Raw genomic sequence first — 12735 nt, forward strand, 5'->3', positions numbered from 1 at the left:
TTCCTTAGGCCTGAACTTCATCTCAAGCAGCTTCCGTCCACAGACAAGCATGTATGGAGCAAGTGAGTTCCAAGCAGAAAGGGAGGAGAAGCAGGCAAGGATGGAGGCTGTAGGTGATGCCAGCCAGGACCCCTGAAAGGGAGTGGTTATTTTCCTGCATCAGCGCCACGCTCCTGCCGGTCCTGCACCTGCTGTAACCCTCGATGTGGATTAGTGCCAGGTGCTCACCTGGGAAAGGGGCTTGCCAATCCTTGGTGGGTTTCAGAGGCCCCAGGCGTTTGTGGTAGGCAGAATTACAGTCCCTCCCCAAAGCTGCCCACGTCCTTCTCCTGGGACCTGTGAATGTGTCACCTGCATGGCAGAGGCTGGTGGAGGCTGCAGGTGGAGTCACGGCTGCCAGTCAGCCAATCTTAAGGTCATCCTGGATTATCTGGTGTGCCTGATGTGACCACAAGGGTCCCTAGAAGTGAGAGAGGGAGGCAGGGAAGAGTCAGAGAGGGGACGTGAGAAAGACCGCTGACCACTGCTGGCTTTGAGATGGAGGAAGGGGCCCCCAGCTAAGGAATGGGGGCAGCTGCTCCATGCTGGAAAAGCAAGCAATCCTCCCCCATCCTGAGGGCACGCAGCCCTGCCCACGCCTCGATTTCAGGCCAGCGGGACCCATTTCAGCTTTCTGGCCTCCAGAGCTGTAAGATAATTTGTTTGTGTGAAGCCACTAAGCTGCAGTGATGTGTTACAGCAGCACGTGGAATACCAGTGCAGGGAAATGAACACAGGAACTGTCTCAGAATGAGACTCCCGGCCCACCCCTGGGGATCGTGTGGGACAGCTCAGGTGGCCTTGCTGCCGAGCAGGAGAGAGAAACAGAGTGGGGCTTCTAGCCTCCCTGCGTACTGGTCACCTGGAGTCATGATGAAATGTGCATGCTGGGACAGCAGAGCTCTTGTGCCCATCCAGCTCCAATGGCCAAGGCTGCTGGCGGGTCCTCGCACTGACAGGCAGGGATGGAGCCTCTTCACCCTGGATCCAGCTTTGACCACGGCCCCTGGCGAGTGCAGGTCCCCCAGGTTTGTGGAGCCTGGTGCTGGGCATTCCACTGTGGCCTGCAGGAGGGTTGGACAGGTCTCCAAGGTGCCATCCGGAGGCAAAGGTTCCATGGGCCCATTTCTGCGGCCCCGGAGAGCGAGCATCACGACAGGCCTGGGCCTCACCTCAGCCTCATGCAGGCATGAAAGAACCGAGTCTTGCAGGAGGGGGACTGGCTGCCTTTCTCCTCTCTGACACGGCACAAAGCCCTGGGCTCGCCACCTGGAGTTGTGTGTCCCCAGCCCCTGTGTGGGCGGGAGACTCATGCTCCCTGGCCATGGCAGTGGGGTCCTCTCTGTCAGGTCCCAGTCCCACCCCTGGTGGAAGGGGCTGCTTCCCTTGGAGCTGGGTGGGTGAGTCCTGGGGCAGCTCCAGTGCTGGCTGCACCCTCCATGACCTCCCGCCTCACTTCTCCTTCTACCGTTAGTCCTTCACGCATCCTCCCCTGGTTCTTGGTGACCTCAGACTCTACCCTGCGGATGAGCCCCATCAGGCTTTTGAAAACTGGACCCTGAATCTTGTTTTCCCGTCAGGTGCTCTCTGACTTCTCCGTGCCTGGTAAAGCAGCCCTGGGTTCACCCTCTGCCAGGAACCAGCTCACGGGACAGCCTGTCCTCATGTGACCACCACAGTCATGGGAGCTGTGTCCATCCCTGGGGTCGGCTAGCCTCATCTGCAGCTGGCTTTATTTCCAGTTCAGCATGGCTGACCCTGGAAGGGGACAGCCCCTGTGGAGCTACAGATCCTGTATTCCAACCACTTCCAGTCAGGTGATACGAGCATTTTGTTCCTGTCCCGACACTAGCCAGTCTGAGAGACCCGCCTCTGGAATGTTTTTCCCAAAAGGTTGGAGGACAAGTTGAAGGAGCTGAGTGTGGGGCGTGGCCACGCAGGGTCAAGCCCGTCCAGTTCTGCTCTCACCACCTGGCCCTTGTGCCCGCTTCCTGGATGGTGCTCGGGTACCTCTGCAGCCCATGAGGCCTCAACCCCTGGCCCTGAACAACCCTGGCAATGTGATGGGACAGACGCACCTCTGCCACCCTTTGGGGCATCCATCTGTCCACCCATCATCACCTATTGGGCCACCTCTGTCCCTCCTCCTTTCTACCCATTTTTATCCATGGCTGCATCAGGCACATGGGTGGAGTGGCATTTTCTGGCTGCCCACCTAAGCATGTCCCAACCCCACAGCTGAGGGACCTGCCCACCTAAGCGTGTCCTGAACCCACCCACGGGGCGGGGGGAGCTGCCCACCCAAGCACGTCCTGAGCCCACAGCAGGGGGACCTACCCACCTAAGCATGTCCTGAGCCCATGGGGTGGGGCAGGGCAGGAGGGAACTACCCACCTAAGAGTGTCCTGAGTCCACAAGGTGGGGCGGGGGGGAGCTGCCCACCCAAGCATGTCCTGAGCCCACGTCGGGGGAAGCTGCCCACCTAAGTGTGCCCTGAGCCCACGGCAGGGGATGCTGCTGCTTCCAGCTCCCCCTATACAGAGTGCTGGGCAGAGCCCCAGCCCTCGTTAGGATGTGCTACACCCAAAAGTCTGATCCAGGATGGGAGCAGGGAGCACCTGCTCACATCCTAGTTATTTTCTAAGTATGGTATTGATGCAAAATGTGAGCTCGGGTAAGTCTGAGTGGCTTGTCAGCACCCTGCTGCCAACAGCTGCCTGTTTTTCTTGTCCGGGTCAATGAAGGACTTGCAGGCTCTATGGTGAGTGGGGGAAGGTGTCCCAAAATCTGCCTTTGGGGACACATGCCCCTTGGCAGTGTTGGCTTCTGAGCAGGTTACTCCACCTTCTGCATGTGTGAGTTGACACCATGGAACACAGCTGTTGCTTTGGCTTCTGGGGGCTTTCCTTTGGGGAACCACCCCCTCTCCACCCCACCCTCCAGGCTCTGCGATCACTCTTCCCTGCAATTTGATGTCTAGACTCCGAAGGGGGAGCATCTCACCCAGATCATGAACCAAAAGGATTTTGGAATGGTCACGGAGACGCCCTACTTAAAAAAGCTGAACAGTGCGGACAGAGAGTCCCGTGGATCCTGTGAACTCCTGGGTCCAGTAGGGCCTGAAGCCCACCCTGGACTTGGCCAGTTCTGAGAGCTGGTGAAGGACATTTGGTTTGAGTTTGTTTATGTCAGTTACAACGGAAAAGGCTGACTGGTAGACCCAAGGCATGGAGTTGCGGCAAGATTGTGAGGTTGAACTGGGGGATGTCAGACTGTCCTCTGCAGTAGCCCCATCTCACAGCGGACTGACTCCCTTTGTGACATGTTCGTCCTCAAGCACCCCGGCCTCACCACGGGTGTGGGGAGCATCACAACTGCAGGACAGAGGGACGCAGTGCAGCTCCCCCTGCCATGGGCTCGGGACACGCTTAGGTGGGCAGCTTCCCCTGACATGGGCTCAGGACGTGCTTGGGTGGGGTGCACTGGCGTTAATTGCATGTTTAGCACTCAGTTTATCTGCAGGTGGGTAGCGGTGCACGTGCTTTTGTTTACTCTGGACCTGGGCTGGCCATGGGCAAGGATGGGTTCCCGACAAGAATGCGTGTAATGGACGCTGGGAACCACGGCCGCGCCTTGTTGCCGGGATTTTTCAGCACCACGGACAGTGCTGCCTGGCCAGGAGCTCTTTTCAAAGGCGGGAGCAGGTGCCTTGGGTCTTCACAGGGCCTCTCCAGGCGGCAGGAAGCCAGGACCTGCGGGGCCTCCCTCCGTGTGGCAAGTCAGAGACCTGATCCCTGGCTCCTGGTGCTTTTGCGGGGGAAGGAGGGGAGGAAAAAGGATGGGGAGGAAAGGGGGCAGGAGGGAGGAGGGAACAGAGGGAGAGGGAAGAGGGAAGCAGGCCCATAGCGCGTGAAGCCGGGGTACTCCGGAGCAGGGTGGGCTGGACGGGGGCTGCACAGTGCGCTTGGCGCCTGCGGCGCAGGTGACTGCCCCACGTGTTCGACCTCCTGCCTGTCGCCCCTCTGCCCCGACACAGCAGTAGCCTTTTGGTACCTCCTTAATACAATTCAACGGTTTGGAAAAATAAAAGTGGCAACCTACAGTGTTTCTCAGAAATGTTAGGAAGAGTCAACTAGACCGCAGACCCCAGACCCCAGACCCCCACTTCCAGGCTGGAGGGAACATCTGTCCTGGGTACCCTGCCGCCTGCAAGCTGTAGGGGGATGGTCCGCCCAGGACCTGGAGCCGGGGTGCAGGCGGCCTCCTGAGCCACCCGGGCGGCCACTGTTCCCCAGAGACCAGTCAGGCTAGGTTCAGAGGCTGTGAGACTGGGAGCCCCGCACCTGCGAAGATCCCCAAGCCAGCCCAGCCAAGTGCAGGGCCCCCAACTGCTGCAGGACGCCCAGGTCGCGGGCTCACCAGGGATGCTGGGGCCCTGCAAGACCTTCCTCGGTGCAGGCCCCAAGCAGCAGTGCTGGGGGCTAGGTCTGCAGCCCTGCCCAGGCGTCAGGAAAGCAGTAACCACGCGGACACAGCGGTATCAAGGTGTATTGGGCGGCGTCGCTGGTGTATTGGGGTGGGCCCTGTGGGTGGGGCCCCGCCCACCACCAGATCTGCCCATGCAGGCCCCGGCCCCGTCCCACTCCTGGCGGCTTCAGCTCGTGTTGGTGTCCGGGCGCGGGTCCCTGTCCCTCCACATTCTCCGCCGGGTGAGCAGTTGAGCGAGCGCGACCCCCGGGACCCACAGCAAAGGCAGCAAGGACAGCAGCACGCAGGCGGCGAGCACCCAGCCTGGGTAGAGCTTCTCCTGGCGTGCGGGGAATAGCTCCTGTGGGACCACAGCCTCGTTAGGTGATGCCGGCCACCCTGGGCCGTGAGGCCGACCCCTCGCTCCTCAATCCAAGGGGCAAGAGCCACCTGCCCACCCGGACTTGGATGGGAATGGAAAAGGTGCGGCCAGAGCAGTGGCCAGGACTTGTGGCCGCTCACCACGGTTCCCCTGGGCCAGGAGTTTGGGAACCTGGGCTGAGCTGCTCTTTGGGGCTGGGGACTCCCCAAGGTAAGCCTAGGTGTCATGTTCTGGAACCAGAGGGGCTACATGGCCTCAACCCACTGGGCATCGTTGGAGGCCATGTCCCCAGTTTTCTCTCCTATACACTGGTGGCACCACCCGCCTGGCTGCAGGTACCATGGAAATTCTTCAAAAATACATGGTCACTCCTCCTTCACCTGCCCTTGGTGTTCTGCTAGGGAGGGACTTTCCGAGACACGTTCGGAGAGGAGTGGCGTCCACATTCCCGAGAAGGGGTGGCATGGAGAGGTTTTGAGTGGCCACCAGTGGGGACTCAGGGTATGTCAGGGGCTGGCACTGCTCAGAGCCCCTGAGGCATTTTCAGAGTGTGGCTGGCACTCTGATCCCTCCTCAGGAGGCTCTTGTGTGGAAATGGCCTCAGCCAAACTGACCCACTGGGTGGCAGTAGGGGTCCACGCAGGACCTCTCTCGTCACAGACGAGGAATGGGCAGTTGTCCAGCTGCCCGACCCCACGCCACATGGGCAGGACACAGGCAGGGAGGGTGAAGCCACATCCCCAAGAAGGAGCTCCAGGGCCTTGTGGGGTCCCTGGGCTCTGGGCACTGCTCAGGTCCTCACTCCACTGACCAGGCGCTTGCCCATAGTCACCCTGATCCCATTTCTGATCCCAGCGGGCACTCAGGGACGCTGCAAAAAGCCCATCCTGTTCACATGCCCGGCTTCTCAGTTTGCCAGGCAGAAGTGACCGTGCCACCTTGTCACTGGGACGTGAATGTGCACCGCATGGGTCATTGGGCACTGGATGGCACCATGGAGGCCAGACCGAGCCCGAGGGGTCCCAGGACTCCCCAGGTTCCCGCCAGAAGGACCTACGTATTTGGGGTTCCAGGCCCTGTAGCTCAGTGGCTTCTGGGACAGGAGGGTGATGTAAGCCACGAAGATGGTCAGCAGCAGCAGGGGACTGACCACCCTCCAGGTCAGCCGCCAGTAGGGGCTGGGCCGCCTCCCGGTCATCCATGCAATGTCATCGCAGAACCTGCACCAGATGCTGGGCTCAGGCTCCACATGGCCCGTGGAAGGTCCACACACTCCAAGCCGAGGACCAGACCCTAACTGGCGTCCAGCCTGCACCCTCTGGTGCCTCGGCAGCTCCCTAGGGCAGAACGTTCTCGGCGGTCTGGGCAGTTGCGGGTTGTGCCTGTGCCCGGCACCCATTCCCCTTTCCACCCTGGTGGGTCCCAGAGGAGCACTTGTGGGGCAGCAGCTCACCGTTTCATTCCGTAAACATAAGCGACACCCACAACCTCGAGGAAGGCCAAGATGAGCAGGTTCAGGGAAGCGGCAACATTGTCGAAAATCTCCAGCCAGTAGTTCCCAGACTGCAGCGTGAAGCAGGTGGCGAAGAGGAAGCAGGCCAGGCAGACCAGCCCTGGGGCAGCAGGACAGGGGTGTGGGGGGTAAGGGGATGGGGGCGGAAGTGTGGGGAGGGTCAGGAGGAAGCCAGTCAGGCAGACCTGCCCTGGGGCAGCAGGACAGGGGTGTGGGGGGTAAGGGGATGGGGGCGGAAGTGTGGGGAGGGTCAGGAGGAAGCCAGTCAGGCAGAACTGCCCTGGGACAGACAGCAGGGAGGGCCAGGGCACCCGGGCTGGAGACTTCTCTCGGCTTCCCACCCTCCATCCCTGCCCTCCCCAGTCTCTTTCCTGTACTGTGCTCAAAGAGCAGGAGGGACCTGCTTTCCTGCTCCGGATGGGGGATTTGGCCTCTGGGGCCATCGGGGAGGGGCAGCCCGGAACTTCCCTCGACCCTCGGCTCTCCCGTGATGGCTGTCAGCGAGGAGCAGCCTGGCTCAGACTTCTCCTGAACTCAGGCTTGGCCCCTTGTGCTCTCCATCCAGGAGGGGCGTCTGGACAGCAGGTGGGAGTGGATGGCCAGATGCTGGGGACAGGTCCTCCAGGGCGGCTGAGCTGTGCACTCACCAGTCAGGGCCTCCTTGGGGACCCATCTGGGCAGAACCCCCATGTCCAGCATGGGTGTGATGACCGCCTCCATGCTCCCGAACATGGTCGATAGCCCCAAGGTGAACAGCATCCCGAAGAAGAGCACAGCCCACGCAGGAGCCCCCGGCATGTGGAGGACGGCCTCCGTGAAGATGATGAAGGCCAGGCCCGGGCCCGAGGCACTCTGCAACACACGGAGCCCCAGGCTTCGGGCCACGCACACACGCACTCCACCACACACACACGCCTGCCTGCAGAATGCACACACTGTCTCCCAGGCTGAGGGCACGAGTGCACATCGCCCCTCCTCGTGTGGGGCTGAGGTGGCTCAGGGCTGGCCCTGCCTTCTGGGAGACCAGGTGATCTCTGCAGGGGAGGGTCCTCCCCCTTTAATAACCCACACCCACAGCAGGCAGCTGGGCCTGGAACCCAGGGCCTTTTATGTCTTGGGTCAGGCACCCTGAGATGCATCCCACACCTGCCTCCTGGCTGTGCACCCCTGCCTGGTGCCCCCAGGTCCAGGCATCCACTGGCCTTGAGTGTGGCTGGACTCCAGCCATGCCCTGGCACTGTGACCCTCATGCTGGTCACCCCCTTTCCTGGGGTCTGGACACCAGCAGTGCCCACTCTTTCGGGTCAGCCCAACCCCCAGGACTGCTGGGTACAGTGTCTGCAGGACACAGCTGCTTCTGGGGCTTCGGGCTTTCCAGGAGGCCTGGCAACCCAAGACAAAGACAGACTGGGGTCCTCAGTTCACAGGCCCTGGCCCTGGGTCTGTGGGAATTGTCTGCAGCCTTTGGCAGTGAGGCACAGCCAGTACGGCCCTGGTGCTCCTGTGGACGGCCCCACCTGGTTACCCCAGTGGGTGTGCAGGTACCTTGTCCAGAAAGTCTTCCAGGCGGCAGACCTTTAGGGGGAGCTGGGCCACCCTCTTGGGCCAGGTGGCGTTCAGGTGCATGAGGACCGCCAGGTAGTCGTCCCTGGAGATGCTCTGCTCTGGGAAGTCAAACTCGTTGATGAGGCTGAGGATGTTTCTGCGGGAACAGAGGGGATGGCCCCGGTTCCCAAACACATCCAGAGAAACCCTTGGTCGCTGCTGGGAATAACAGTGTCCCTGGGAGGGCTGGGCCCCTCCTGCCCCTGTTGGGATCGTGTGGATGCCTCCGGCCCCGGTTGGGATCATGTGGACACCTCCGGCCCCTGTTGGGATCATGTGGACGCCTGTGCTATGACAGGGCAGCACTGGTGGGGGCACAGTTTACTCCATGCACACTGCTGGTTGGGGGAGAAGCTGTTCTCTAACCCCCTGGGCTTGGAAGGGGAGCACTCCCCCATGGGTGCAAAGGGATTGGAGGTGGTGGCAGCTTCCTCACCTCGAGGGTGGGTCCTGATTCGCCCTGAGGGGCTGCCCTGCAGGCAAGGACCTGAGCTTCTGAAGGTTTGCGGCAGTGACTTCAGCCCACCCGCCTGCCCTTCTGTCTCCACTGCCAAAGGCTCATTCTGTCCTCAGGGTTTAAGGTTCAAACACAGTCACCCAAGGGCAGGGCACGTCTATATCAGCAAACACCTTTTTGGGGCTCCAGCTGTTCCTAGAACAATCCTGACGATAGAGGCCTCCCTCCCCTCATTCCAGCCGCATGTGGCATGCGAGGCTGGTTTGGGCTGTACGGCGCAGGCTGTTGTGCACACAGCTGGTCCTTATCTGCCTGCTCACTAAGATGTGCTTGTAACCCCAAGTCAATATTTGTGCACTTTTGTGGTTATTTGCGACATTCGAAGAGTGAGCAGAAATCAGAGTCGTCGCCGTGCACCTCCCTGGCTGGGGCTGAACAAAGCCCAGCTCTGCCTTCTTGACCTGACTCATCCTATAAATCACCGTCCTCCCTGACCCGGCTCATCCTGTAAACCACTGTCCTTTCCGTGGCCTGCAAGTGCCACGTTTTCCACTTCTCTGTGCCTTTTCTTGGTGGCATCCCTGTTGAAAAGCGCCGTCGGGTGCAGTGCTGCCGTGCTGCCGTGCTCCCGACCGCAGGAGGCTGGGGTGGAACACGGAGTTGCAGCAGCACCGCGTACACTCAGGGCCAGTCACTGTCTGGGTGGGGCCGTCCTGGACACTGTAGGGTGCTGTGCAGCATCCTCGGCCTCCACCCACTGGGTGCCAGGCACACCCCTCACACACAAGTGTGGCCAACCAAAACTGTCTCCATATGCTGCCAGACGTCCCCTGGTGGGGTCAGAGTCACCCCATGTTGTAGGGACATGCTGTCTGGCCAGTGGGTTCTCAAGGACCCGCCTGAAGGTAGTTCACAAGCAAGTCAGGTGCCCTGAGAAGGCCGTGGGTCTGACGAGGCCGCTGCCTGTGCAGGGGACACCCTAACTGCATGAGCGACCTGGGACCACAGCAAACGACCAGCAACGGTGCCTTAAACCACAGGAATTCATCCTCTCCCGTTCTGGAGAACTGTGGCGTCTGAAATCCCCGTGTGGCCCCTCCCAAGCCTGCACAGGAGACTCCTCCCGCCTCTTCCAGCTTCTGCACCTTCAGGTGTCCCTGGGCCGTGGCCACAGCGCTGCGACCTCTGCCTCTGTCTTCACGTGGCCTCCTCCTCTGTGTCTGTCTCCTCTTCTTATAAGGACACCGGTTATTGGATTTAGGGCCTACCCTACTCCAGGGGGACTGATCCTACTTAATTACATCTGCAAAGACCCTTTTCCAACCAGGTCACATTCTGAAGGTTTGGGTGGAAGTGACCTTCTGGGGACACCATTCACTCCACACCCCTAGAGAAACGAAAAGTGCCCACGCCACCCTTCCTCATGCTGTGGGAGTCTCAGTGCGGCAGGCACCTGCCTGGCGGCCGTGCCCCACAGAGCCTGGCATGGCCCCTGCGCTCACCTGTCCAGGCAGTGCTCGTGGTCATTGGTTGCTTTGAACCCCAGGACGGAGAAGACAGCGATGGACGCGTACAGGGAGGTCATGCTGTTGACCAGGGCGATGATTACCGCATCCTTCTGGCAGTCATTCCTGGGCACAAATGCATGCTCATCACGGGCTTTGCAGACGGTAACTGGGCCTCACCCACGGGAGGAAGTGAGGAGGGGGCTTCCCTCCTTGGCCCTCCCTCCCGCCTGGGATGCCCCTTCTCTGACCCAGGGGCTGCTGCTGCCAGTCCTGGAGTCTCAGGATGGCCTCGGACCCCTCCCTACAGTCTCCTCGAGCAGCCCCAGCTCAAGGCTGCTGAGGGTCTGAAACCCATTCACACCCCCACCAAGGCCTTTGGGCCCACGGGGCGCTGAGAGGCAGGGCACTCATGGAGGGTCTGAAATGTAGACGTTTTGGAAAATCATCTCCAAAGGAGAAACGCACACAAGCTCAGCTCCAGTGTGAGCTCAAGGAAGTAAGGTGTCAATCACAAATATTTAAAGCTTCCCTGGCATCCCCGCTGGCACTTCCTTCCCTAAAGGCCACCAGCGGGCAGCACTGCCCAGGGACCAACCTGCCCCTCCCATCTCATGCAAACTGCCTGCCTCTGAAGGGGGCAGAAATTCTGGCAGCCACAGGAAATAAAGTTTGTTTCAGGTTCATCACAGTGCACTGGGCTATGCATTTTATGATCTGTGGAATTGCACTTTGTAGGGTTCTGTGCATATTATGACATCATAAAAGCAGCACCCGCTCACGTTGGCACCAAGGGGCCTTGAGTCTATTTCAGGTGACCGTCGAGGCTTTTACGGCCCCATGTGTCATGTGCATTTTGATTGGTGTCATGCCCAGTTACACCCTGGTTCCTGGGTGTGATTATCCAGGCCGTCTTCCTGCAGCCGGCTCCGGACGTGCTGGGAGCTGCCGCGAGGGCCCAGGCCGTGGCATGAGGTTCTTATCTCAGGTTCACACAAGGCCACCCTGGGATCCACAGTGTGATCCTGAGATCAGGAAGTGCTCGGGGCATCTCCCCAAAGCTTCTCGGGCTAGACACCTGAGCCTGACTGCCTACCTGGGTGAGTTGTAACTTGCGAAAGCGATGTGTCCTCCAAAGGCCAGGGACAGAGAGAAGAATATCTGGGTGGCTGCGTCCAGCCACACCTGGGGGCTCTGGAGAATGTGCATCTGGAAAGAGTAGGGAGAGCGTCTCACTCAGCAGGCAAACCACACCAGCCGGTGGCCCTGACTGTTCCAGAACATTCCCAAGGCGGCTTTGGGGACACTCATGAGCAAGTGGGACCTGTACAGATGCCAGGAACAGGGTAGGACCACGCAGGTGTGCAGGTGTGGAGTGGCAGCTCTGGACATGGCAGATGCCAGGCCCCTGTCCGGGACGTGGCCGAATGAGCCGGTGGCTGTCAGGCCCGCTTGAGAGTGTAGCTGGCAGGGTTTTCGGGGCTGGAGATGGGTTTGAGCAGCTCCTGCGTGGGCATGTTTACTGTGCCCTCTCTAACCTGGCAGTTCTGGGCGATTTGAAGTCCCGAGGGCAAGGATCCCATGCACGGAGCCTGGCTTTCCTGTTTCTGCGGGACCTGGGAAGGTGTCCTCTGTCTTCTGCTAGGACTCCAGGCAGCCATGCCCATACCCAGGTGCCCATTCCCACACCAACCCCCGGAAGCTGCCTCAGGACAATGGGCAGGCAGTGCCGCGATCTTGGATAGTACAGAATGCTCTAGAAGCCATGCAGGCTCCTTGAGCAGGCACTAGCTCCTGTGGCTCCCAGTGGGGTGTGTGCAGCTGGACAAGGCCCTTGGTGGTGTCAGGCCCAGAGCAGGTACATCCGGTCCCCAGTCAGCCTCTCCCTGAACCCTGTCCCTCCTCCCCTGGCCCCTCACATTCATGTCCACTTGGTGTCCCACAGGTGCCAAAGTCCACCTGCCCCAGATCGAAGTCCTCCTCCAGGCTCACTCCAAACCTGACCTCTTTCCCAAAGCCCCAGGATCACTCCAAACCTGACCTCTTTTCTGAGGCCCCAGGCTCATTCCAAACCTGACCTCTTTCCTAAGGCCCCCCTCCCCCCGCGCCATCCTGGGCCAACCTCACCCCTGACCACCAGACAGCACAGCTGCTGGATGTGTGGCTCCTGGCCTCTCACGCCTCCAGGTAAGGAAGGGAGCTGCTGGCCACCGCCCTGAAATGTGTGTGCTGGAAGCCCTGAACTTTGATCCAAGACCCACTTACTTTGGGAGTGAACAAGTAGATTAGTCCTTTTGTGGCCCCCGGCAGGGTCAGCCCTCTGATGACAAAGATGGTCAGGACCAGGTAAGGGAACAAGGCTGTGAAGTAAATCACCTTGAAACAAAAGGTGGAGTTGGTGAGACTTGAAATGGCCTCTGGTCCGTCCACAAGCCTTAGAGAAGCAGGCAGCCTCCAGACACCTCCCTGGTGGTCAGAGTAGCCGCTTCTGGCATGGGATCGACCAGGATGGATTGGGGGGCACCTTGGGGGATTGTGGGGTGCAGGCTCAGGCTAAGCTCGGAGGGTTTGGGGCTCACCAGAAACAGTCACATGCACATTTGTTTACACGTTTGTGCCCGATCGAGCACTGGCCATCTGGAGAGTCAGGCCTCCTTTGAGCATAGGGGCTGGGCCCTGAAGAGGGGTCTGAGCCGTGGCCCCTCCCTGGCCTCCCTCTCCCAAGCCTCCTGCTGCCACTTGCCTCTCTCCTGGTCACCCTCGTTTC

At 60.2% G+C, this 12735-nt stretch overlaps 1 protein-coding gene across 1 annotated transcript in view; it reads right to left on the reverse strand.

Moving 5' to 3' along the window:
- Positions 1–4693: 4693 nt before the first annotated feature.
- Positions 4694–12735, reverse strand: part of SLC6A18 (solute carrier family 6 (neutral amino acid transporter), member 18) — a 21394-nt gene continuing 13352 nt past the window's right edge. Inside the window, exons 7-12 of the mRNA XM_011964743.1 lie at positions 9966–10094; positions 7947–8103; positions 7049–7253; positions 6342–6501; positions 5946–6108; positions 4694–4867 (exon numbers count right to left, since the gene is read on the reverse strand). Of these exons, the coding sequence (XP_011820133.1) occupies positions 4694–4867; positions 5946–6108; positions 6342–6501; positions 7049–7253; positions 7947–8103; positions 9966–10094 (988 nt within the window). The remainder of the gene's footprint in view (positions 4868–5945; positions 6109–6341; positions 6502–7048; positions 7254–7946; positions 8104–9965; positions 10095–12735) is intronic.

The sequence above is a fragment of the Mandrillus leucophaeus genome, unplaced genomic scaffold, assembly GCF_000951045.1.
Source record: "Mandrillus leucophaeus isolate KB7577 unplaced genomic scaffold, Mleu.le_1.0 Scaffold702, whole genome shotgun sequence".
Classification (NCBI taxonomy): Eukaryota; Metazoa; Chordata; class Mammalia; order Primates; family Cercopithecidae; genus Mandrillus; species Mandrillus leucophaeus.